The sequence below is a fragment of the Vanacampus margaritifer genome, chromosome 1, assembly GCF_051991255.1.
Source record: "Vanacampus margaritifer isolate UIUO_Vmar chromosome 1, RoL_Vmar_1.0, whole genome shotgun sequence".
Lineage (NCBI taxonomy): Eukaryota > Metazoa > Chordata > Actinopteri > Syngnathiformes > Syngnathidae > Vanacampus > Vanacampus margaritifer.
In genome coordinates this window covers 65272538-65300252 of record NC_135432.1, presented here as the reverse complement: position 1 = coordinate 65300252, position 27715 = coordinate 65272538, and the positions used below count along the sequence as shown (strand labels likewise).

Genomic DNA, 27715 nt, shown 5'->3' with positions numbered 1-27715 from the left:
TTTGCTGTAACAGTACTTTTTGTCAAGGCAAACATTTTATGTTATTTATTACGTGTGCGAATGTTTTTTAAACAATTTTTTCGTATAAGGTATGTAACAATTTCTTCATTGCACTGCTTAACTCTTGCTAGAAAAGAGTCCAAAATATTTGCAATTTGTGTGTAAAGTTTATCAGTGTAGTGCTAAAAGTTTTCTGTTTCGTTATGTTCACTTTTTATCTGATTAGCTTGTTTAGCATTTAACATTTATGAACATTTTGCGCCAACTGTACAGAAAAAAAATATTTAAAATATATATTTTTTTATAGTAGGAAACTTTTGTTTTATGCTATTAACTTTTTTTTATCATATATTTTGAGGTTAAGCTAAAAAAAAATTGGTTAAAATTTATTTTGTGATTTATTAATTTTGGTGGTGATTGTTGTGTTTTTTAGCGACATCATAGAATCTCAAGATACATTTTTGGGTCCGAAATATTTAGTTGAGTGTGGCAGTTTTTTTGACAATCCAATTTTTCTTTTCCTTTTTTTTTTCCTTTTTTCAGGAGAGCTCAGTATTGTTCATTCGATTTGACATCATCATTGCTCTCCTTTTTAAAAAAAAAAAAGAAAAAAAAAAGGAAATTTAAAAAAAAAATTGGATTTTTTTAAATTTCCAATTTAAAACTTGAATAGCCTGACGTGTTTTTCCAGAATTATTGAGTCAGTGGTTCAGTTTTTTCACAATTTGCTAATTCAGCACTTTTTTTTTTCACAATTTCCTTTAAACAAACTTTTTATCACTTTCATTCACTAATTTAGCGGTTAACTTTTCATCAAGCCCAAAATTTTATTTTGTTTCTTTGTTGGTTACGCTTTAAAAAAAAAAAAAAAAAAAACACAAAAAATTGTCAATAAATTATTTCACTTTTTGTACACCTGAACTCTAAATTGACTCTTGAGTTGCCAATTTTAGCACATGACTTTTTTCGTATAATTTCCTCCGAAATGTTCAAAAAGAGCTCATTGACTAGCGACAATGTGCATGTAATCATTTCTGTTGCCGTAGTTACCACCACATGCAGAACGACAGTGACAGTCTCGTGCGTGAATAGCATGCTTCACACTCAACACACACACACGCACACACACACGCACACACACAGCATTTTTACAATCCAGCATGTGAGGCTCGCCGGTGCCTGAATGTGTCGTCGTTATTTTGGCCGAGCTGCGACTGCCTTTGGCTGAGTTGGGAGGTGATTAAGGTACACGGGCGTAGTGAGTTGGTGCATGTTATTGTCCATTTGGAACCTTCGCACGGTCACGAAATGGTAGAGGGGCGGGGCTTTTGCGATCACGTGACATGGGCAGAGGTAGGGCGGGGCTTAGCCTTCGATTTAGTGCATTTGACAATAAGGCTTCACCTTGAAAAAGGGAACAGATGCAGCAAAGACCACCACCTTCTGTCCTCCAAGATAACTTTTGAGAATACTCCTCGTGGCCGTGTGGACGAGAACCGCTCTTTTGGCAACATCGATATTTAGAATTCCCCAAGAAACCAATCCCAGGCATTATGAAGGAATTAGAGGAAGCAGCAAGAAGTGTAGAGTATCGTTCAAAAGGCATGCGCACGCAAAAGACGGCAAAGAACCAGAAAGCAATGACATCTACTTTTCAACAAAAACATCTTGCACGGGAAGCGAGTGCCACATGCGGAACATAACAAACACTAAAAAGGAACTAAAAACATGAACACTAAGTGCCAAAACAAAACAAAAAACAAACAAACATCCCATCACAGAACATGAAGGCACTATCGCAAGCAAAGTGAGTCCGAGTACAAATTGTGAGAACATCAAAACTTGCTGTTCATTCCTTTTGCTTGTTTGGGATTAGAAAAATAAATAAATAAATAAAAAGAGGAAGGGTTAGCAAAGAAGAGGACGTTAAACTTAAAAAATTACATCATTAAAAGTTCTGATTTGTTACTTGGTGCATCAATTTACTGTGAATAAAATGTAAACATTAAAAATATATGATTGATGTGTACATTTAACAGTTAAAAAAGAATTCAAAATAATATATATAAATATAAATATAACCATAAGCATCAAGAATTGTTTTCCCTAAATTGGGTTGATTAAAATGCATGAAATCATTTGTATTTATTTTTATTTATTCATCTCATGAAATAAATGGTTAATTACAACTATATTAATTATAATTAACAAATTCAAAAACAGTATGGATTATTTTGCTCCTTGAATTAATTAAGACCTATTAATTTTTGCATTTTTTTTACTCATTTATATCATATTTGATTTCGTGTAAAATACTATCAAAAAAACATTTCACAAATACATGTAACATTTTTAAACTGAATAATTAGATAAGTAGCATTAAAATTAAATCGAAACTCTAACAAAACAAAAACAATGAGTCTAAATCTTATTTAAAATATATTCCTGCATTATTCCATTTTTTTTTTCATTCCACTTATTCAATTTATTATAATTTATTGTTTACAAAAACATGAAACAAAAAGAAGAATAATTGGTGTTTTAGTTATAATTTAGCTGACAAATAAATAAACATTTTTTTTTTTTATCTTATTAAAAACTGCTGGGTCAAAAATAACCCAATTTGGTTAAAAACATTTAACTTAATTAAAAATTTTACTTGGGTCACTTTGGGTCAAATTGACCCACTTTTGGGTGAAAATTTGACTCAACAGTTTTAAGGATGTATGAATGAACCAAATGTGTCCTATTTAAAAATCAAATGGGGCCCTTGATCAAAAGTTTGCCCATCTCGCGTTTACTTTATTTTGTATTTTTACTCCGACAAGAAAACATGCTGACTTGTCCTCGGTGCCAACTAGCAAAGTAAGCACGGCAATCTGCTGCGATGAATCATGCCCTCTTCCACACTTATCTGCCGCCATGTCTGCACTTTGCTATCAGTGTTTAGGAGCATGTTTTTTTTTGTTTGTTTTTTTTGGTTTTAGTGGAAACCCGGTGAAAGACAAGTCAGTGGGAAAATCTCGCCCACGGAGCCCACCACACAAACAGCAAACCACCCAACATGCTGGCATGCACGCTCGCGACACTGACCGCCAAACTCGCACCCGGCCCACCACTCCAGCCAGATTTGGGAAAAAAAATCCGCCCCTTCAGTAATCCATGGGGTCCTCCTCCACCAGGGCGGCGCCGGGCTTTCGAACGGGTGTCCCGTCGCTCTCCGGCTGGGCTTGCGGCGCCCGGCTCGGCGGGCCCGACGTGACCTCGGGCGGCGGGTAAAAGTCGTCGTCGAAGCCGCAGAAGCCCTCGTCCACGCCTTGGTCGTAGCGCTGGTAGGTGGAGGCGTGTGCCTCGTTCTCCCGCGCCGTGATCTCCAAGGTGCTATTCCACATGCCGTAGCCAAAGTAGATAAGCACGCCTGCCGGGGATATGAACAAAGAGGGGGGCAATCCTCGCGTTTACAAAATAACAACTTTACAGGAAATCCAAGAAATTTTATCTTGCTTTACGGTTAAAAAAAAAAATAAATGTCAAAATTAACCCAAATTGGGTCAAAGAGGGTGACCTAACTTTTTGGGTGATTCATCTAACCCAATTATCAGGGTTAAATGGATAACCCAAAAAGTTGAATAACCCAAAGTTATTCATTCAACTTAACTTTTGGGCTTAAATGAATGATTGGGTCAAAAAAACAACTTTTTGGGTTATTCATATAATCACAATAGTCGGGTTAAATAATTAACCCCAAATCTTGGGTCGGTCCCTAAAGTGAAGCAAGATGATGTTTCTTTCACTCCAAAAACAGTTGGGTCAAAAAATACCGCAAAAAAGGGATTGGCCAATAATTGGGTCAATTTGACCCAACGTTCTGGGTTGCTTTACACAAAACAATCCAAAGAATTAGGTCGCTTTTGCACAAATTAACCCAATTTTGAAAGTTGGTCAAATTGACCCAAGTACCGATTCAGCCCCTTTTTGAATCAAATTGGGTTATCTGTTGAACCCCAATTTTTTGGGTTGCTTATTTACCAACTTTTGACATCAAATGAAGTTTGGATTGGTCTCTTTTTTGACCCAATTTACATTATTTTTGACCTAAAATATTTTTAAGAGTTCTTTCTATCGTACACTATTGTGCAAAAACAATGCAACCCCGTCCCAAAATTCATGTTCAAGCGCTAATTAAACACACCAAAAAAATTGCTGCAGTATTTTCTTGAAAAATAAAACAATATTGTTTTTCTAACCAGATAGGTGAAAAAATAAATAAATAAATGATGGGTTAAAAAGGGACTAACCGCCACGTGGGTAAAATAAATAACCCAAAAAATAGCAACCACATTTTTCGTTTTATTCATATTATTGAATGATTCATGTGAAATTGAATTTTAATTGTATTTTACTCACCTACGAGACACCATACGGAGAATCGTATCCAGGTGATGGCGGACAGTTTGAGCATGAGGTAGATGTTGACCAGCATGGCGGAGGCCGGCACGAAGGGCACGCAGGGCGCCATGTAGGGCAGCCGCTTGGGGTTCTCCGGCTGCTGCAGGATGACGACCACCAGCAGGGCCAGCACCGCCGCCAACAAGATCAGGAGGAGCAGAGCCCACCAGCGACCCTCACCGATGCTGCTCGCACCTGGACAACGCATTTTCACCACCAAGGGGGAAAAAAATGCAGACGTTTGAATTTTCCCACAAAAAAAATGTGGAATTTATTCTGGAAATGAGCAGATTGAATTAGATGAGGTTAAATACCATTTATTAGTCCCAAAATGGGGACATTTGCATCGTTTCAGCATCAAGAGATGACCTCATTCTTGAAAATCTTGTCGCCATTAAAGATTACAATGAGACGTGACCTACTTACCAAATATGATAAAGGAGCAGAAAACGAACATGAAGACGAAGAGCAGCAGCACACAAACGGTGACGGTCTTCCCCGTAGCGGCGGTGGGCCGGTCCATCTTGCCCGGAAGTCCCAATCGGATCCTCAGGGTGTAGTAACGGGGCCCCAGCAGTTTCTTGAACCGGCGTGTGGCGCCGCCCTCCGACTCTTCGGCCTCGATGCCGCTGCCCATGTCGACGGTGCCGTAGTTGGGGTGGCCGGCGGCGTAGGCGTTCTTGTCGGGTTTGCCGATCAGCATCTCGTTGTCGCCCAGGGACGGCAGGTTCTTGGCGCCGCACGTGTTGGTGGTCTCCTCGCCGTCGTCGCGGCTCGGCGAGCACGCGTCCTTCTCGCACTCGGCCAGGACGCCTTCCTTCCTCTTGGCCTTCTGCTCCTCGGACAGGAAGTTGACGAAGCCGTGGATGTCGCCCTCGGGCTGGTAGCGCAGCAGGAGGACGCACAGACTCACCTGCACGAGGACACAACATGTAATTGATCACTTTGCTCGTGATGAAATGCACGTTTTTGTTATCCGAGAGGAGACTGAGGGCAGCGAGAAACTGGAGAACGGTGGGAAAGTAGAGACTGCAGCATTGAATGCCGCTAAGGAACCTAAGCTAACGTTAGACAGAGGGTCAGAAGTGGTCAAATCCATGTGGCCCTAAACGCATCACTCTTTACAAAAGATTTTATCCAAGAGGAGTTCGGGAGCAGCGGAAAACTGGAGCACTGCAGCAAAGTGGAGACTGTGGAGTTTAATGGCGCTAAGAAGCTAAGGAGCCATCCCAGGCTAAGCTAACATTAGCACATGTGATTATTATTATTTTCAGCATTTCTGACTGACAGAGGGTATGAAATTGCAAAATCCATGCGACCTTAAGTGCATCACTCTTAACGAAAGTTTAGTTTTACCCAAGAGGAGTTTGGGAGCAGCGGAAAACTGGAGCACTGCAGCAAAGTGGAGACTGTGGAGTTTAATGGCGCTAAGAAGCTAAGGAGCCATCCCAGGCTAAACTAACATTAGCACATTTGTCAATTATCATCATTTTTTATGCATCACTCAAAACAAAAACACTTCTAAGATCAACTTAATCCAGGAAGAGACTAAGGGCAGCAAGAAAATGGAGCGCTGCAAACAAAAAGGAGAATGGGGAGTGTAATACAGTCCCGTCAAGCACACAAGCTAAGCTAACGCTAGCACCTGTTTATGTATTTATTATCAACATCAATAGCTACGTAGGATACTTTAAAATCCATGCAGCATTGAATGCATCAAGGCTCTTCTGTATTTACAGAGCAGCTAAGCTAGCACATGAGCTAGCATACAATTTGGGTCATTTTGTGTGTTTTGTCAGAAGTTTGATGAAGATGTTGTCGATGGCGTCCTGACCAGAGTGTAGGCCAGCAGCGTGCCGATGGACATCATCTCGATGAGATCTCTGAGGCTGACCAGCAGGGACAAGAGTGCGGCCAGGAAGCCCGACACCACGCACGCCACGGCGGGGGTCTCCGTGTACGAAGACACGTGAGCCAAGAACCTGCGGAGAGGCGTGTACAGTGAAATCATGAACATTTGCAATTCAGTTTTTGCTAAATCAACAACAATATTTGCTCATTTTAATTTTGGAACCTATTCTATGACCTTTGACCCGTGTTTGTTGAAAAACACCTTTTTTTTGTGCTCAAGTCAAAGAAATCAACATTTTTGCTTTATTGTACAATTTTGGTGCCAATAAGATATTTTCAAGAGAATTGAGGAGCATCATTTAGACCCCCCCAAAAGGTTTTGCCGCCATTTTGTGGCATCTTGGTGACAAGAAAGTATGTTTAAGTGAGTTGAGGAGCTTCATTTAGACAAAAGTAGTTATTTGCTGCTATTTTGTAACATTTTGGTGCCCAGGAATTATGTTATAGTGAAAGGAAGGGCTGTATTTAGGCTAAAAGTAGTGCTTTGGCACCATTTTTAGCATCTTGGTGCCAAGTAACTATGCTGGAGTGAGTTGAGGATCTTCATTTAGACATAAGTAGGGTTTTGCTGCCATCTTGTAGCATCGTGGTTCTGAGGAACTATGTCATAGTAAGGGGAGAAGCTTTATTTGGTCCAAAAGTAGTGCCACTATTTTGTAGAATCTTGGTGCCAATGGTGGAATGAGTTGAGGATCTTCATTAAGACAAAAGGAGGGCTTTGATGCCATCTTGTAGCATTTTGATGCCAAGAAACTAGGCTATAGTGAAGGAAGACGCTGTATGTGGGCCAAAAGTAGTGCTTTGCTGCTAATTTGTAGCATCTCCGTGCCGTGGGACTAGACAAAAGTAGTTTTTGCTGCCATCTTGTAGCACCGTGGTTCTGACAAACTGTTATAGCAAGGGGAGGGGCTTCATTTGGTCCAAAAGTAGTGCTTTGCCGCCATTTTGTAGAATCTTGGTGCCATGGGCCTATGCTAAGAGTGAGTTGAGGATCATCATTTAGACAAAAGTAGGGCTTTGATGCCATTTTGTAGCAACTTGTTGCCAAGGAACTATGTTACAGCATAGGGAGGAACTGTATTTGGTCCAAAAGTAGTGATTAGCCGCCATTTTGTAGCATCTTGGTTAGAGTTTAAGAGGGGGTTAGGAACTAAGGAAGTATGTTGGAGTGATTTGAGGAGCTTCATTTAGACAAAAGCAGTTTGTTGCTGCTATCTTATACAATCTTGGTGCCAAGGAGCTTTGTGGAATGAGCTGAGGAGCTTCATTTAGACAAAAGGAGAGTTTTGCCGGCAACAGTTTGAGAAGTCCAAAAAGCCGGCGAGCGAGCACTGACTTGAAGAGCAGCCCGTCGCCCGCCATGGCGTAGATGACCCTCGGCATGGGGAAGAGCGAGCCCAGCAGCGAGACGGTGAGGCCGGCGATGGAGCCCACCGCCACGATGTACTTGGCGAACATGCAGCCGTGCGTGGCGAACATCTCCATCAGGGGGGCGTCGGCGTCGATCTGGTCGTAGGGGACCATCAGGGTCAGGATGACCGACACCTGCCGGCAAAAGCAGACCGCACGTTGACGCATGAATGAATTAGGGAGGGCGGACGGGAGAGCAATTCAAATTTCGTATTCCGCCGCAGCTATGCCTCGGTTGCCATGGCAACCATCACCCGACATGTCAGGATCACAAACTAAGATGCAGACAGTTGTAGTGTGCTGCGCTTCGGAGGCTGTAGGTGTGCGGTTTCCACGGCAACCTACCGACACGTACGCCGTGAGGCACGTGACCAGCGAGGCGGTGATGGCGTACGGGATGGACGTGTTGGGACTTTTGGCTTCCTCTCCCGTCGTGGCGATGATGTCGAAGCCGATGAAGGCGTAGAAGCACGTGGCGGCGCCTTGCATCACCTGCGGCGGCGACACGCGGCACACAGAAAAAGTATGTTTGAAATGCATTCATTTTTTATTAAATGTTTGTATTTTTATTTTATTTTTTTATAAAAAAATAAACAGTAAACCATTTTCAATAAAAACAATTATTTATATCTTATAAAATGAAAATAATAATAATAAAATACTGAACTGTTTATTTTTATTTTATTACAGAAATATATATTTTATAATTTTTTTTAACATTTTTAAACAATTCTGTGATAAAAAACAGTACAGTAAAAAATAATAATAAATCAAAAATATTTCTGACATAAAATAAAAATAAACGGTACAGTAAAAAAAAATTTAATTAAAAATATTTCTGTCATATAAAATATAAAATGAAAATAAACAGTACAGTAAAACATTTTGAAAAATTATAATAAAAATACAAATATTTTAAAATAAAATGAAAACAAATAAATAATAAAAATAAATAAAATGTCAAAATCAATCTTTATAACATGAAAATTAAGGCGAAAATGAAAATAAAATAACCACTAAATCCATTTGAATAAAATAAAACATTTTGTCTGTGGCTTACTTTGAACCGAGCCTGCATAAATTACAACCAATAAAAAAAAATGTAAATGAAAAATAATCTTGGCTGCCTCCGAATCCGTCCTCTCCGTTGTCACTTACCCCGGACCAGCCGAAAGGCAGGAACCTGCCGTCGTCCCAGTTATCGCCGTTGACGAAGAAGAGCCCGGCCACCATCAAGAAGAGCCACACCAGCAGGTTGATGACGTTCAGCACGTTGTTGAAGCCCACAGAGTTCTTCACCCCGAGCGCCACGATCACCGTCACCAGCAGCGCGATCAGCAGCGCCAGCAGGTCCGGGTACGACTGCTCTCCTTTACCTAACCGCAACACACACCAAAACTCACAGTATATCGTTTGTCCACACCGTTAAAATCAATCTAATAAGTCATTGAATATTGGTTATGTACAATCTTTATTTTGACTAAACGCTGTGTCAATATCTTTACGAGGTTCCTCGGGTGTCTTCATCGGAATCGCTGAGTCATCATGAAAATGTCGCAAAATAACGTCCTATTAGTGGCCAAACGGCTTCGCAGTCGACGTTTGCTGCTGATGCAGTGCTTCTGCACAAACAAGAAAGCCAACAAAGGGAGCTGGGCCGAGCTCGGGTGATGCGATACGCGTGTTGCCAGGCGACGGGCCCGCCACATGACAGCACATCCTTCAGTTTTGCAATTAAAAAAACACGCACTGCTCCCCACTTGACCATCTGGGAAACGATCGGTGCTGTCTACTAATATTCTGTTTGCACGCTATTTGCGGTCTATCGCTTTGGGGGTACGTACATTTGGAAAAAACACACCAATATTCGACTCACCGAAGCCGCTGAGCGTGCCGATGTGCGTGGTCATGAAGCCGCTGATGCTGTGGTTGGCCAGCGAGTCGGCCATGCTGCTGAGCGCCGAGGCGCCCGCCGCCGTGCCGATCAGGTACTCCAGGATCAGGTTCCAGCCGATGAAGAAGGCCACGCACTCGCCCACCGTCACGTAGCTGTACGTGTAGGCCGAGCCGGTGGTCTTTGGCACGCGCACGCCAAACTCGGCGTAGCACACTCCTGTCACACGAGAGGTGCACGTTGGACACAAACGCTCCGCCCCGCTAACAAACGTTTGCAACACATTCAGACAAAAGAAGAGAAACGTTTCTTTCATTTCCTCAACCCAACTAAGTTCAAGGTTCATTAATAGAGCCTGTCAATATATCAATATAAGTTACGCTTGTTTGTGTTGTATGGCATTTACATGTTAGCATTAAGCTTGCGGACTTTTTATCCAACAAAGTTAAGGAAGTAGCAGTTGTTTGAAAGTAAACAACTACCGCAAATTTATTCTAATCCCCATTAGCTTGTCTATAGTATTTCACTTTATATGACATCCTTTCGACAAAGTTATGAAAGTAGCAGTTGTTTGAAGGTATATAACTACTACAAATGTATGCTAATCTCCATTAGCCTTGTCCATGGCTTTTCACTTTACATCTTAGCATTGAAGCTAGCGGACTTTCGTTCAACAAAGTTATGAAAGTAGCAGTTGTTTGATGGTATACAACTACTGCCAATGTATGCTAATCTCCATTAGCCTTGTCCATGGCTTTTTACTTTACATGTTAGCATTGAGCTAGCGGACTTTCGTTCAACAAAGTTATGAAAGTAGCAGTTGTTTGAAAGTATATCACTACTGCAAATGTATGCTAATCCCCATTAGCCCTGTCCATGGCTTTTCACTTTATATGTTAGCATTGAGCTAGCGGACTTTCGTTCAACAAAGTTATGAAAGTAGCAGTTGTTTGAAGGTATATAACTACTACAAATGTATGCTAATCTCCATTAGCCTTGTCCATGGCTTTTCACTTTACATGTTAGCATTGAGCTATCGGGCTTTCGTTCAACAAAGTTATGAAAGTAGCAGTTGTTTGAAAGTATATCACTACTGCAAATGTATGCTAATCCCCATTAGCCCTGTCCATGGCTTTTCACTTTATATGTTAGCATTGAGCTAGCGGACTTTCGTTCAACAAAGTTATGAAAGTAGCAGTTGTTTGAAGGTATATAACTACTACAAATGTATGCTAATCTCCATTAGCCTTGTCCATGGCTTTTCACTTTACATGTTAGCATTGAGCTATCGGGCTTTCGTTCAACAAAGTTATGAAAGTAGCAGTTGTTTGAAAGTATATCACTACTGCAAATGTATGCTAATCCCCATTAGCCCTGTCCATGGCTTTTCACTTTATATGTTAGCATTGAGCTAGCGGACTTTCGTTCAACAAAGTTATGAAAGTAGCAGTTGTTTGAAAGTATATCACTACTGCAAATGTATGCTAATCTCCATTAGCCTTGTCCATGGCTTTTTACTTTACATGTTAGCATTGAGCTAGCGGACTTTCGTTCAACAAAGTTATGAAAGTAGCAGTTGTTTGAAAGTATATCACTACTGCAAATGTATGCTAATCCCCATTAGCCCTGTCCATGGCTTTTCACTTTATATGTTAGCATTGAGCTATCGGGCTTTCGTTCAACAAAGTTATGAAAGTAGCAGTTGTTTGAAAGTATACAACTACTGCAAATGTATGCTAATCCCCATTAGCCCTGTCCATGGCTTTTCACTTTACATGTTAGCATTGAGCTAGCGGACTTTCGTTCAACAAAGTTATGAAAGTAGCAGTTGTTTGAAGGTAAACAACTACTCCAAATTTATCCCCATTAGCCCTGTTTATGGCTTTCACTTTATATGTTATGATTAAGATAGCAGACGTTCTTTAGGCAAAAGTTATGTGGTGGTGAAACACTGACCTAAATGTACAATCTAAATTCTAATATTTGTTTCATGAAATTGTATTAATTGATAACCTCATTTTGTAGCATTTCTTTGACTGTACTGTTGCCATTATGTGTATGTAGATGTTGGGGTTGTTGTTGTTGTGTTTTTTTTTTTGGGGGGGGGGGGGTCCAATTATATTTCAGCCTCTATGTGTTGCCATGTCAACCTAATCTGCCCAGCATCTTCAGAATTAGTAGTGCTGGGCATGTCATTTAAACTAGATTAGCAAAGGGACTTTAAAATTCTAATTCGTCCTCACAGGGCCAGCCCTCTCGATGATGTCAGCATTATTCCATCCTCTGATTGGTTGGTCGAGCAGCTAGAAAAATATGCTTAAAATATGTAGCGAGTATCAACAAACGGTAAAAAATTGGTAAGAAATTGAATAGTGTCAGTATTAGTTTGTATTAATGAGGCAGCCGGAAAAGAGAGCGACTCTCTTACCTGACAAAATGGAGGCCACGGCGGCAATGATGAAGGACACGATGACGCCGGGGCCGGCCATCTCTTTGGCCACCAGGCCCGACACCACGTACATTCCCGTGCCCACACAGCTGCCCACGCCGAGCGACACCAGATCCACGGTGGAGAGCACGCGGGCCAGCCGGGTGCCGTGCGGGCCCGTGCCGGACGTGGCCGAGTCCAGCATGGACTCCACTGGCTTGGTTCTCAGGACGCGCGACGTAAAAGTGTGCCACTTGGCGCCCCATTGGACTCGCCGGGGGTCCAGCTTGCCTGCCAGGCCGCTCATGCCGACAGTGTGGAGTCCAAGGAGAAATCTTTCTTTGATTGGAGATGGAGGGTCGTTATTCTGAAGATGAGATCACTATCTTGTCTTGGTTCACTGGAGTTTTGGTCCCCACATGGTGAGAAATGACCTAACAGCAAAACAAGCACATTCATCATTTGAGCCAAACATACAGCTTCAAACCAAAATGGCCGCACTCTAGAAACTATTGGGTCAAAAACAGCCCAAAATTGTTAGAAATGGACTGACCCAACTTTTTGTGTGTGTTTTTAAACCCTAAAATTTGGGTGAGGTGTTATAAATGAAAAACTCGGAAAGTTGGGTCAATCCCCATTTGACCCATTTTTGTTTATTTTTGACCCATTTGTTTTTAGAGTTTACTTTCGGACATGAGTCCCATTGATTGGTGAAACCGAAAATGTTAACAGCATGATCCACCCACATGCAACACTTTAAAAACAGTAATCTGAAAAATAACTGAAATTGGGACAAAAGGACTGACCCAACATTTGGGGTTATTTATTTAACCCAAAAAGTTGGGCCGAATAAATAAACCACAAAACAACACAACTTTTTGGAATGTTTTAGAAAGAAAGAAAAAAAACACAAAATGTCTTTTGTGTTGTTTTACACAAAATAATCCGATTAGGATTTTTTTGTAACCCAATTTCTGGGTTGTTACACATTAGATGTATGTACATGTCACATTTGACAACATCCACTCTTACTCAATGTTGGCTGGCTCAAAAATAACCCAGCTTTCGTCAAAAATTTGACCAAAAAAAGAACCCAAAGTTGGGTCAAATTGACCCAAGTAGTGGGTTGGTCCAATTTTCATCCAAAATGGGGTTATTTTTGACCCATCAGTTTTAAGGTTGTACACTCTATTATAAACAGTGGGGTGAAAAATACAACATTTGGGCTATTCATTCAACCCCAACAGTTGGGTCAAATTACTGTAATAACCCCACCATTTTTTTTAACAACCCATTTTTTCTGGGTTATTTATTTAACCCAACACTCTAAAAACAGTTGGGTGAAAAGTAATCCAATTATGGATAAAAAAAAAAATGGACTGATCCACTTCATGGGTCAATTTGACCCAACTTTCTGTGTTGTTTTATACAAAATGACCGATTTTTTTCTACCCAAGTAAAGGACCTGACTAGAATATTATTTTTATTATTATTATATTATATATATTGCTATACACTAAAAGACCCATTTCTTGACTCAAAGTTGGGTCGAATAGACCTAAGTAGAGGATCGGTCCATTTTTGACCCATAGTTGGGTTATTTTTGTTTTTAGACTGAACTTTTCAAATTTTGTACAAAACAACATGAGCTGATCTGATTTTTTTTTTCAACTCTCAATAGTGTGCACCTGGCGCTTGCTGTAAAAAAAAAAAAAAAAGAAGAGCGAGCGAGAGAGAGAGCGAGAAGAGAGTCATTAAGCATCAAATTGCAAGTGTGGTCTGGTCTCTTGACTTCACATCAACCTGCACTCTGGAGGTTTAGTGAGCAAACACTCAGCGACGAGCCGCACGCCCACGTCGCCACTCGGCTGTAATATCAACCACTCCGCTTATGATTGCTGATGTTTTGAGCAAACCAATTTGTTTGTCTGCCGCCAAAACATTTGGAATTTCCAGGAAATAGCCTGGGCCCCGAGTGGGAGCGTGTGTGCGTGCGTGCGTGCGTGTGTGTGTGTTTGAAGAGTCCTACGAGGGCCAAACAAGGCAAGACAAAGCGTGGCAGGCGTGCGGCAGGTGTTCCATGCGCCTCCCGCTTTGCCAACAGTGAAGATGAGGGGGGGGGGGGGGGGGGGACTGAGGGGGGGGGGGGGACTGAGGGGGGGGGGGGCGACTATTATCTCCTAAAGGCAAACAAAGTGTCATTTGCAAGCAAGCGATAACAACACGCACGCTCCCATAAGGGCATTTTCCAACCATGAGGCCAATACGCGAACGGACAGACAATTGTTGTTTGAACGTGTACGTGAATGGATAGGCAGATACTTACGTGTGTGCGTGCGCGTGTGTGAAGTGGATGGCAGAGAGAGAGAGAGAGAGAGAGAGAGAGAGACTTCAATTTTAGCAAAGGCTAGTTTGTAACGCTAATTGCAAACTCCAACCATGTCTTGAAACCCACATTTGAACCACTAATCTTGGTTTCTAACCCTCATTTGAAATCTCGATCCAAACGTTGGAAAAGTATGTGTTGCTGTTTTGGTTAGCGACAGAGATCCAAATGGGCTCAGCCATGTTCATGACATGAAATCAGGACAACTTGATGTGCTTTTATTTTTTTCACGAAAAGGCAGACATTGATTAGTTGTCGACGCACTAATTGGGGCGTGGCATCTGGTACGGGAGGGGCCGCAAACGTGTACTGCAACGTTAGCAAGCTAGGCTACGTATACACCAGCAAGTGCCCTCTGATGTGAGGATGTCTTCAGGGACTGTGTGTGTGTGTGTGTGTGTGTGTGTGCGCGCACAATCTGCTGTTTCTAAATTTGTCTGTTACGTAATCCGCGGCTTCCACTTGCTCACGTTTTGTTTTTGACTTCCTCATCATCAAATGTGACGTCTGACTGACTCATTCTGATCCATAATAATAAGAACCATAATAATAATAATTATTGTTATTATTACATAAAATATTATATATATATATAATATCATAATTATAATAAAACCCTCATTTTAAACCATACCCTTAACTTTCCATATACTCATTTGAAACCTTAATCAAATTTGAGACCTTAACTGGAAATCCCAACACCGGCTTCAAGCCCCAATTTCAAAACTTGATCCAAAAAAATTCAAAACTAATTTGAAACATCAATCCAAATTTAAGACCAGCTCTTAACCCTGTCTTGAAACCCTCATTTGAAACCCCACCCCTGGCTTCCAAATCTCATTTCACTTGGGTTCAAATTCTAATCCGGAACTTTATTCCAAAAGTTTAAAACCTTAATTTGAAACTTGACTAGAAATGTAACACTTTTTTATCTATCTATCTATATCTATATATATATTTTAACCCTGGCTTGAAACCCAAAACCTTAAAATTTCCCCCATAGCTTCAACCCTGAATTATAGAAACCTCAATCCAGGTTTAAATGATCTCAGAACACTAATACAATCTTGAAACCATCATGAAGGTCATTGAACCAATTCGTATAAATTCGTATTCATTCAATACGACTGCACATGGAAATGCTGACGGAAAGTCCACTTTCGAACCGAGAATCTCAGTACTGCGAGTCAGACGTGCTAAACGCTAGCCCAACTCATTTTCAATTTAGCACCTGTGGCGAGACAGAGAGAGAGAGAGAGAGAGAGAGAGAGAGAGAGAGAGAGAGAGAGAGAGAGAGAGAGAGAGAGAGAGAGAGAGAGAGAGAGAGCGGGGCCATGTCAAGAGGGATTAGCCCACTTGTGAAGGGTGACACATGATGTCACGTGGTCAACAATTGCTGGCTGGACGGGAAAAAAAAAAACGTATAGCGTCATCGATTCAACTCACCCGCGTGCAAAAAAAGGTTCCACCCCGTCTTCGCGCACTCCCGCGCCGCCTCTCTGCGCCTCCTGTCCGGTCAAGGTGAGGCGCGCGTGCCCGGCTGCTGGTGACGGTGGCGGCGGGGAGGACGACAACAACACGCCCGTTGCAGCAGCAGCAGCATCACCTTTTAGCCGATCCCAGACGCGTTGTGCGTGCGTGCGCGCCGGGTGGAAAGCACAACAATGGAGGGAGGGTTAAAGGTAAAGAAAAAGTGACGGGAAGATGGCAGGAGAGGAAGAGGAGGAGGAAAAAGGAGGGAACGTGGGGGGACTCACTGCGGCATGGCTGGATGAAACGATGCCCGCATCAGCAGCAGCATCTCCGGGCTGGAGGAAGAGGAGGGAGGAGGGGGAGGAAGAGGAGGGAGGAGGGGGGGGGGGAGTGCATGGGAGGGAGGGGACGATGATGCAAAGAGCTTTAAATCATTCACGAACCTGCGCGCGCGCGCGTGCATGAACGTTTTTTTCCTCCTTCCTTCCTGTTCCAATCCGCTGCAGCGGGTATGAGGCGATTTGCGGTCTTGTGGCTGCCCGTAAACGCACTGACGTGCGCCGGCGGGCTTTGCTTTGGCGGCCGATTGTTTGCCGGCGAGCAGATCGACGCCGAGGATGACTTGGACGGGCGACGAGAAACTTTGCGCAAGGGAGGGGCGCGGGCGAAAGCGAGAAATCCAACGATTGCGGTGCGGATCTGGAGCGAAGCGTGCCACATTCTCCTTATGGGAAAGACACTTTTTCTTTTTAAGGCGTCTGCTGGATCTAAGAAAAACATCTAAATACAAATAATAATGTGATAAAAACTGTAAATCCTTGTACCCTCACTTTGAACTAAAAAGCAACCAATTGGCCCATTTAATCAAATAAATACATAAAAATCTAATATAGGCTATGCAATTATTAATATGTTTAATATAGTTTCCCTGATTCCGAATCAATATTACAAATATGTGCAGTAAACTTACATGTAAAATGTTTGAAACTGTTTTACTCATTTTTGTTGTTTTTTATTGTAAATTGAATTTTAATTGAGAAAACATTTTTGATAAAATACATTGTTTGATTCAAACATAAAAATATTTCTCGATTTTTAAATATTTTATTATTGAATTGAATTAAATTTACAACATAAAAACATAAATCCTGCATTTTTGATGGAACAGCTAAATTAATGGCAAAAAAATAAATAAAAAATACACGACTGAAATGAACAGCAGTATTTTATGTAAAAAATGAAGTGAGGAAAAATGACAGTTTGTGTTTGGGTCATTTCCATATATTGGTGTATAAAAGTAAAGACATTTCAAATTGAGTAATTTTTCTATGTCACTGTGTTTTTATATGTGTAAATGTATCCCATGCTAGAAAAAGTCCCGTTTTCAGAAAGTTTTTGATTTTAGTTTTAACCAATCCGAGTAAAGGCAAGGCAGGTGTCTTTATGCAGTCGCAGAAACGATAAAAACATGGCAGTAGTTTCGACCCTTTCACAAAATCAATACTTTTCGACATCCATTTTGCTATTTGGTCTTGTTTGAATACAAAATGTCTGCCTCATCCTGGCATTTCAGTTCACAGATCCCTCTGGTGTATTGCGACAACATAATGCGACTCTTTCTATTTTAAGAGAGATTGAGTTTACATGGAACTGTAGCAAAAAAAATAAAAAAACTGCTGAGTGGATGCTAAAGGTCAAATACGGGGGGGCGGGGGTTGACATTTTGATTTAGGGCAGGGGGATGTGCCTGATTGATGTTTAATGTCATCAAGGAGTGAGAAGACGCTTTTCTCGTCAAATATTCATCACGAGCCGTTTGCTGCATGTTGATCTTGGTCTTTCGTAGCGAACGCTGCTAAATAATAACATTAAACAAATACATATTTGTTGTTGTTATTCATGTTTACATTTGTATTTTGTGAAAAAATAGCACAAAACTTCCCCCACAAAAAAAAGATAAGGAAAAGGCCATTTAAAAACTTAAAAACAAATCAATAGATTGATACAAATATTTTATTTTTATTTTATACGAAATGCTACCAAGATTGCATCACAATAAACGTAACAATAAAAAAAACAACTTTCAACCCCATCACTGACATCTTTCAAAACATGCTAATTAGCATGTAGCATGCTAGCAGTGCAAACGAGCATCCGCGCGTGCTCGCTCTGACGTTCTCACAAACACGGCGTAAGCAAATGTCGCGTGACACTTCCAGCGAGCCCTCGGCGGCGGGACAGCTGTGCGACCCGAGTGCCACTACCCATAATGCATTGCTGTCTGACGCGGTCACCGGGCCACGGGGCATTGCTGACCCTTTCGCAGGGGGACCAACGCGCACACACAAAATAGGAAGAGGAAGGCTGAATAAAGTCTTAATCGGTCGAATTTGATTAATTGAATCGTATTTCCACAATGACAAAATGTTACTGGAGCCTTTTTGACAATGGCTTAAAATGTCTTGGCTCGTCTATAGAGAAGAAAGAGAGAAAAAAATTATTAATCGTCTGACACCCCTATTTAGGTGTCAGGTCATTAAAAAAATTTATCCTAATTAATCGCATGATTTCAATAGTTAACTCACGATTAATCACACATTTTATATCTGCTAATTTTACAATGAAATGTACAATTTAAAAAAATCTTAGTTTTCATACTCTTGTTAACATAAAAGTGGAAAAAATGTTGAACTATACAGACATTTCATATTAATTTATAAAATTGAGTTAAAATTAAAAAGATGTAGTGTACTGTAAAAAAAACAAACAGAAAAACAAGTATGATATTGATTTATGTTGAGGTCATTTTTCTGCCACTAGATGGCATAATTGCATTTGTAAGGCATTGGTAACAGCTCAGTGCATTTTTCATTTCATTTTATGAGCTATGTAATCTTTAACATGAAGTAACATTTTAAAAATTGTAAAATACAACATGACCGCAGTCTCCACAAATAGATGCATTATTAAATTGTATAACTTTTAAACTGTTCTGAGATCGTCAGCCAATCACAATGCACATACAGACAAAAATGCATTCACACTCACATCTAAGGGCAATTTAGCAATGACGCTAACATGCATGTTTGTGGAATGCGGGTGAAACGGGATTCGAACCCACATCTCCTGACTCTAACTAACCACTAATTCACTATGCGCTACAGGAAGAGATGCACACATACGCACACACGCGCTGACATCGTTACCTTTGTTTTGTTTGTGTGCTTTAGAACCCGAGGCACCGATAACGACGGCCTCAGTCAAATGAACACCTGCAGAACATTATGGGATGGCGCCCGGCAGCCATGGCGACACACACACACACACACACGCACACAAATGGCACAATGACCAATCGGAACGTGAGATTTGTTTGGATTAGCTCCAGATGGCAGAGATTTGAAATGATTTTTCCAATGATGCGACTAAAAATGAGTTTGGCTTCTGGAGGTTCAAGTAAGTTCGTTTCAACTCCAAAGGTAAATCTTTCCATTTGTGTGCTACATTGCGATGCATTTGAATGAGATAAGTGAAGATGGCGTCGTAAAAATACGATCAAGATAAAGCACACTCCTTTGAACATATGATCAAATTGGATTTTTCATTTATTGGACTGTGTGACGCGTTTTCCAGCAAAAGTACATTTCGTAACCCATTCGGTCATATGATGGCTAATGTCAATATGAACTGCAAATGCGGATTTTTTTGGTGCAAGTCTGAGAACTAATTACATTATTATTGTCTCATGTGTGGTATTAAAAAAAAGAAAAGAAAAAAAGAGCAGTTTGAGTTCAGCGTCTTTTTTAACTCATTCATTGCCATTGACGGCTATAGACGTCAAAAATTCAGTTAAACTATTTCTATTAGTTTAACATTTTTTTTCCACTTTTGTTAACAAGAGTGTGAAAACCTAGAATTTTTTTTCATTGTTTATTTAGAACAGATATAAAATTTGTGATTAATCGTGAGTTAACTAGTGAAGTCATGCGATTAATTACAATAAACATTAACATAATCTATTATTAAAACAATTATAATTAAACCAATATTTTTTGTTTAAAAAACATAATACATTCATTTATTTAAAATGAACTACTTTATATTCACATTTGATTATTATTTGTTTCACAATATATTTTTAACCTGAAAAATCTATTGTTGCTTGTAGCCCCAAACATTTCCCAGACTTGACTTTTAAAACTGATAGGGTCGAAATAAAACCCAATTTTGGTCAAGAATTTGCCCGACCTGCTACTTGGGTCAGTTTGACTTTCTGTACAAAAACAACAAAAAAAATGTTTTGATACACAAAGCAATCCAAAATGAAGGTTGTCTTGACAACTCAAAATTGGATCAAAATGACCCAAGTAGTGGGTTGGTCCATTTTTGTATTTATTTTTTGTATTTATTTTTTGTATTTATTTTTTGTATTTATTTTTTGTATTTATTTTTTGTATTTATTTTTTGTATTTATTTTTTGGATTTATTTTTTGGATTTATTTTTTGTATTTTACATGATTTTGTATTTTTGGGAGCCATCAGTTTGAAGGGTATTGTTTGAATGCGGGACAGCGTCAAGTGAGTAACGAGCGCGCTTTGTCTTCGGAGCTTTCGGCTCCTCACGACAGAACGGCGAGGAGCTGTTTACCCGTCCAGGAAATGCACCCGAAGGTCGGGCGTGACTCATCACACACCCACACACACACACCTCCGGCGTGTGTGTGGGTGGGGAGTCAGTTAGTGGTCAGCGTGATTCATTGAGATTAGAAGCTCCTGAAGGAGCAATATTTTCATCACTTCCGCCACTTTTTTTAAAAATATTTTTTTTAGGATGAGAACAGAAAAGCTGTTGCTCAATTGTTCATTTCAAGCCTTTGAAATCTTAATGCCAACTCATAATGGAAAACGCTAATGAGTAGCCTCAAATCTTAAAACAATGTCTTTTTTCACATTTTAAATATGTTGTGTGTATATTTTTGGGAGCGGGGGCGGGCGGGGTCCATTTTGGAGTCAGACTGAAAGCACAAAATGTGAAAGAAATGAAATGATGTGAATACATTTTGAATGCACTGTATTCACAACAAATCATTTTCATCACATTTTGTAATACATTTGCAAAAATTTTGACGGGAAAAAAAAAAAATCATCCATTTGGCTGTAAGGACAAAATGTGGAAGAAATGAAGTGAGGTGAATACTTTTTGGATGCACTGTATTCACAGCAAATCATTTTCTCCACAAATGTAAAAAATAACTTTATTTTTTTTAATTTTTTATTTACACATTTGCAAAAATTTAATTGAATGATAATCTTGGTGAATGGAATCCATTTTGGAGTCCGACTGAAAGCACAAAATGTGGAAGAAATGAAATGATGTGACATTCCAGATGCTCTGTATTCACTACACTTCATTTTTTTCCCACAATTTGTTCTATTTTTGGATTTTTTTAAATACATTTGGATTTTTTTTTTTTTAAATGCACATTTTCATGACGTGTGGTCATAATTTGAGAGTAAACAATGACTTGAATCCATTTTGGAGGCTGTAAAAACCCAATGTGAAAGAAATGAAGTGATGTGAACACATTCCAGTTTGCACTGTATCCATAACACTTCATTTTCTCCACAATTTGTTTGTAAAAAAAATTTAACAATAACTTTGAGCACACTTTCATGACGTGGTGCTTTGTGTATCATTTTGAGAGAAAAATGAATGAATCCATTTTTGAGTAAGGCTGTACCAGCAAAATGTGGAAGAAGTGATATCAATACATTTCAGATGCACTTCATTGTACTGCCCCCAGGTGGCCACGGTAGGTGCAACAGAGGGAGCAGCACAATGTCGAATGAAATTAAGCAACAAAAAAAGAGACAAAAATCTTAAAAGTCTGTCATTATTTTTTGTTTGCATGCCATGAAAGTGCTAACTTTTTCTCCAGGAGCGACTAAAAAAAGACAAAATGAGCGGAATAAAAAAAAAAAAAAACTTTTTTCATGGCTCACGAATTCATCACGACAAAATGCACTTGTAAAAATGTTTAGTGACTTTTGTCATCATGACATTTGGTTTAAATAGGCAAACAATGGCGTCCAAAGACAGGATGGGCAAATAAATGGACATTTGTCTAAGTGCCAATTAAGTGTTGTCAGAGCCTGGAAATAGAAACCACCAAGGTCAGAAGAATGGACCCTGGGAGGGTCAAAGGTCTTATTTGAAACAGACGATTTGTGAATAAAAGATCATGATAAAAGAAAACACATGTAAAAAGTAAAAAAAAGTTGAAGCACAATACGCTACAATTGTCCTCCAAGCCATTAGGGGGCAGCAACCACCAGAGTGTTGGGACATACAAAGCTCTTTAGTCAGTAAGGAAGAAATGCTAACTTCCTTAGCATCACACAACTGTTGTGTTATTAGTTTTGGTGAGATTATCTTGGTATCTATTAGCATTCATGTTAATATTGAGTAGTTCTTGCCTGCGCAAGAAGTTAGCATACCGAGTATTTTTTGTGTTGAGTTGATTTTGCATTATTGTTGCGTAAATTGCTTTTGTTTCATTGACCAATGCTAAATAGTGTAATTTGAGTTGTATTTGAGTTTGTATCACTTTTTTGTGGTTTTATTGAGTACTTGTCAAGTAGTTTTTGTTTGTTCCTTGATTGAAGAGGTTTTTGTTGTTGTGAAGTATTTTTTGCCTTTTTGTCAGTTTGTGTTATCGTGTTCAATCAACTAAAACAAGCCCCCCCCCCCTCGTCTTATGCTTGGCTTGTTTTCATACTTTTTAGTAGCTAAAGGGACATTCTTAACACGTGCAAAAAAAAAAAAACAAGGCAAGTGCAGGATTACTTTGCTACTGAGTGCACATCCAGTTGTGTTTTTACAAATCTAATAAAGGGCGGTAGTCCAAGCAACCGATTGGATTACAGGGCAGGAAGTGATTAACATCCCAACATGAGCTCGAGTGACAGGAGCCGACAGGAAGGGTCTGATTGGTCGCCGGCGCGTCATGCAGGCCAAGATCAAATCAGTGGATTCAAACTGGAGCCAGATGAGGCGGATCGCCTTGCGCCGATCAACATTTGCAGTTGGCACAATCTATTGTGTCTTTTTTTTGGTTGCAAAATGTAAAAAAAAAAAAAAAAAAAAGTACCTTCTAGTTCTACTGTAATACTGTTAAACGCCTGGTTTTGTGGGGGAGGGGGCAGGGTACTTTATTTTTGAGTTATTTACAAAATCAAACTTTATTCTTCATCATTTTTTTCAAAAATAGTTTTTAAAATTGAGCGGACTGAAGTTTTTTTTTTTGTAATCCCCGAAGAAACAAACATTTGACTTGAAAAAGAAACATTTATTGATTGATCGTGAGTTGAGTTGAGTAATAATTTGGTGCACAAATATTGCATTGAATTGAGATTTTGTGATGATTTTGGATACTAATTTAGGAAAGGAAAAATAGTGAACAAATGAAGAATTTGTATTTACTGTATTTCAAAAATTTGTTCTAAAGTTTTTTTTTTTGCACTTTCTTTTCTAGGGTGGACAAATATAGAAAAAAATATGCAATAAAGGAGAAAATTGATCAAATGTCTGAATGTCACATTGGTATCTTCTATTATCTTATATTCAACTTCTAATTTAACACTCTTTTTTTTTTAAAAAACAGTGTCAGTTGAAGCACATCAAAGTTTGTGCATGCACTTGCCCTGATGCTTTGATACTTTACAAAAGCAAACAACAGTCATCAAAGGCACTTGATCCTAAATCTTTTTGTTTTATAGTTTGACTTACTGTCATTTTCCTAAATACACGTGCAAACACACCAACACATGCAAACTCCCAAAAAGCATTTATACACGAACACAAAGCCACAAACACACTCAAGAAAAGTGACGCTTGGAGACGGATCAGGCAGGGAACAACAGATGGTGAGGATTTCATGAGGGTTTTTTTTTTATCAAGATGGAGGCAGAGAAATTAGATGTGCTCAAATTGTGGACTTTGCGCCTCAGTAATTAGTCGGCGGATGTTTGGCGAGTCATAACGCTCATCCGACGCGATTAATTAAACAATGCGTTTATTACCGTGATTGTTACTTTGTTGGCCAAGTTGAGCGATACGGAGTCCAAATATTGTTATTATATAATCCCCAAATGAACAGGTTGGATTGCTCACCTGGATAACACGGTGCAGGTTCGGGGGCGTGCAGCAACGCGTCTCCGGTGCGTCCCCTCAGCATCATCGCAGGTGCGTCGACAATCGCAATCAGGTGGAATCCTTCGACCTACAAAATGTTTTCAGGCCTAAAAGGCCACGTTTGATCAACCTTAACATTAACATGGAATGCAAAAATATTTAAAAAAAAAAAAAAAAAAAAAAAGGGAGAACAATGATGATGACATGTCAAATGATCAATACTGAGCTCTCCCCCCCAAAAAAAAAAAAAAAAAAAAACATGGAATGCATCGTCATCTTGGAGTGGTCAAAAATGTGTTTAACAAATGAATAAATAAATAAAAATAGCATTGACATTTGTAGACATGTGGAACAAAAAAAATATTTAATTTATTTAGAAAACTATAAAAAAATAAAATAAAAAAATGGGGGGGGGGGTAACTCCTCAAATGAACTGTCAATAGCTCTTGTGAGAGGAAAAAAAAAAAAAAGCTTCCTATTATACCCAAAAAGATGGCATTTGACCCAATTAGGTTTCTCGCCATCTAGTGGCCAACCCTGTTATTACAAATTCAAACCGCTCACTACAGTACATATTTTTATTTTGAAAAAAAATGAATAGAGGCACATGAACCCACCCATGGCAGAATATTGGCTAATTGTTTGTTCAACTGCCTGCAGCTCCTCCCCCAGATTTATTTATTTATTTATTTTATAACACCGGTGGCCTGTCAAAGAAACAGATGGACTTCCTCCAAACCCGACACCACCGGTTCACCTCGAGGACAAAATCTCAAGTCACAAACTCAACAATGTTGTTTACAGTGAAGAAATGCACGGCTCAACACATGAGAGCAGTTTCTCGAGGTTCAAATCAGAAGCTCATTTGCATAAATCGATTCTCCATCCCCCCCCAAAATGGTCTCATTTTTGTCCATAAGGCGCAACCGTCTTGGAAGGTGGCGAAAATGGCCGATGGACGGAGGCGGCGTACTTTTTAGCCTTTGATCTCCGATAGACAAGGCATTCGGTGGGGGCCGAAGGATGGAGAGCGGGAAAACAGACACGGGGCCAAGATAAGCAAGACCACTGTTGTGTGCTGCGTGTTTGCGCTCCCTGCGCTACACACAAGACACACAGTAGTGAAAACAGGCTTTCAAGTTCAATGTTGTTCATACTGGGAGATAAAACACGACTTCCTCCGCACTCACACGCTCCAAAGTTCGACCGGCGAGCTGTTCAGTAAGTGATGTACTCCTTTGTTAACAGGCTGCTAACTGTTTGGATACAAATAAGAGACAAATGGACATCTCAGCGTGACATTTGCAAAAGGCCATAAAGGTCAAAGTCAAGAAATCGGCAAACTAGGTCAGCGTCAGGCTCATGCAACCCCCCCCCACCCACCCCCCCAGCGGGCCGAGCCAATCCCCCAACCCCCTCCTGAGCGGACCCTGGCCCTCGCTGTTTTTATAGCCGCTCCCTGTCGTCCTGCATCCACAAACACAACCAACATATGAGCTGCGTTACATCCGCCCACATGCAGAAAAACGCCACCACCTTAGAACTTTATTTATATATATATATATATATATATATATATTAGGGGTGTCCAAATGAGTGCATACATTTTAAGTTTTAAGCAGCCCTATTTCCAATTAGTTTAACTTTTTTTTTCTACTTTTATGTTAACAAGAGTATGGAAACTTGGGGATTTTTTTATTTTTTTTACATTTTATTGTACATTTCGAACAGGTATAAAATTTGTGAGGAATGAAGTTAACTATTGAAGTCATCAATTAATTACGATTAAAAAAATCATCACTATATATATATATATATATATATATATATATATATATATATATATATATATATATATATTAGGGGTGTTCAATTCGGCAATATATCGCGATATTACAGCGCACATTTCTCAAATCGATTCAATATGTAATCGAAACTATTTTTAAACACCAATTTTTTTATGGGAATATTCAACAGGATCACAGGGTTAGGATTTACACATTAATCATGGACGAATGTTATATTAGTGGAACATTAAGCCTTAATATTTGATTTCAGTGCTGTTCAAACATGAAACAGACTGCAACCTGAACTTTCAGATAAATACATTTTCATTCAAAGCTTACAGTGTACATGTACAATTTTACTGATTAGTATTTTCTAAATTTGAGTTAAAAAAATAAAAATAAAAAATCGCAATAATCAATTTAAAGATTCGTATCGGGATTGAATCGTGACCTATGAATCGTGATACGAATCAAAAGGTACTGGGCAATTCACACCCCTAATATATATATATATACACACACACACACAGCAATCCTTATTTGTCTTTGAACATCTAAAATGGGAAGTACATTACTTTTGGTCGTCTTACCCGAGTTGGGCCGCTTCTGCTTCATCTCCTCCTGCCTGATCCTGGATCCCGGATCCCGGATCCCGGCGCCCTGTGGCTGGAACCGGCGGTTGAGCTGGAGCCACGATCCTCATCATCGTTCTTGACTACCGGAAGCCTAAAACCTAACCCCCCCCCCCCCACCCCCCTTGGTCCACTTGTCTGAAGTGACTTGCTTCACGTGGACCTCGCCGTTCATCTTTCCTCCCTGAATGCGGTCCTGTCCCGCAAGGAACTGTGGGTAACTTCCCAATTTCATCTTTGAGCTTTGATCTTTGATCTGGCATCTTTGAGCAGATCTGTGTTGACAATGTTTGTTTTTGTCTTTTTTCTATCAAGTTTTGATCTTTGCGTCTATCATGATTGTCTGTCTGTCCCCGGGCAAACAATTGGATTATTTTGCTCATTACATGAAGGGAAGTTGATTCTGCTGCCACTTGACATGGAATATCTATTGCTAATCTTAAAATGTACCTTAGCTTAGTTAGTACTACTTAGTTCTAAGTGTCATTAGGAATTTGTTCTAACGGTTATAAATGAATCGAAACAACTCTCAACTGACTCACAGGCCAAGCAGTTTCAACTAAGACCGCCAAAACTAGCCCCTAACTTTCACTTCCTGGTAGCAGCATCCAAATGATTGAATGCTAGTGCTAGCTAAAGCTAGCTCCCTCTCTCTCAACTGCCTCCTGTTTCTTTCCCCAAAACAAGAAATGGTTTTCTTTCTGTCACAATTAAACAACTGTAGCACAGTTGATTAGATGTGCTTGTTAGCTACACTCGATACTCTCCCATTACGTAGCGCTGAGATTGATTTCAAAGTCAGCAAAGGGCACATCACAGAACTCTTTAGTCAGTTGGGCCTCGCGTGCTACACGCGCAGCATTTTCATGGCGTCCGTGTTTTGTCTGCGCCAAGTTTGTGATGATTCAAAATGAAAAGAATTTGTATTCTAGTTTGGACTCAAACTGGCCTTGTTGGTCTCACAGTTTTAAACAAGTTTCTGAATGATATCGGTTGTTGGCTCTTCCTTGTTGTTGTTTTGGCATTTTGAACATTTGCTCACTGCTTTTCATTCGGGGTGGCTCGCAGGCTAGCGACAACAGTTTGCTGAGCTCTTTTATGTTCTTTTATGTATTATGATAGAGACTGTACTTTTGTGTCTTTTTGGCCAA

The 27715-nt window shown here is 39.9% G+C and overlaps 1 protein-coding gene across 6 annotated transcripts; it reads right to left on the bottom strand.

Moving 5' to 3' along the window:
* Positions 1 to 417: 417 nt before the first annotated feature.
* Positions 418 to 26896, bottom strand: slc7a14a (solute carrier family 7 member 14a). Of its 6 annotated transcripts, none has more exons than XM_077562109.1 (13): positions 26523 to 26896; positions 24125 to 24252; positions 16236 to 16675; positions 15925 to 16084; positions 12093 to 12526; positions 9647 to 9883; positions 8929 to 9146; positions 8116 to 8262; positions 7697 to 7905; positions 6284 to 6431; positions 4876 to 5362; positions 4408 to 4644; positions 418 to 3418 (listed from the first exon to the last, which is right to left on the bottom strand). In XM_077562109.1, exons 5-13 carry the CDS (start codon positions 12397 to 12399, stop codon positions 3153 to 3155), a joined length of 2256 nt encoding a protein of 751 aa, XP_077418235.1. In that variant the 5' UTR covers positions 12400 to 12526; positions 15925 to 16084; positions 16236 to 16675; positions 24125 to 24252; positions 26523 to 26896; the 3' UTR covers positions 418 to 3152. The 6 variants fall into 6 exon arrangements, with proteins under 6 accessions (XP_077418235.1, XP_077418243.1, XP_077418216.1 ...); XM_077562117.1 differs by having other exon boundaries at positions 16236 to 16286; XM_077562090.1 differs by having other exon boundaries at positions 15925 to 16286.
* Between the last annotated feature and the right edge of the window lie 819 nt (positions 26897 to 27715).

What these genes read in the sequence shown, in the direction of transcription:
- slc7a14a (XM_077562073.1), bottom strand. Translation starts at nt 12,358, where the DNA reads ATGGGGCGCCAAGTGGCACACTTTTACGTCGCGCGTCCTGAGAACCAA. An exon ending in CGTGGCCTCCATTTTGTCAG is followed by an intron (nt 9,928 to 12,092) that starts GTAAGAGAGTCG and finishes AACGTTTGTTAG; the next exon opens with CGGGGCGGAGCGTTTGTGTC. An exon ending in CTGCTCCTTTATCATATTTG is followed by an intron (nt 4,645 to 4,875) that starts GTAAGTAGGTCA and finishes TGCGTTGTCCAG; the next exon opens with GTGCGAGCAGCATCGGTGAG.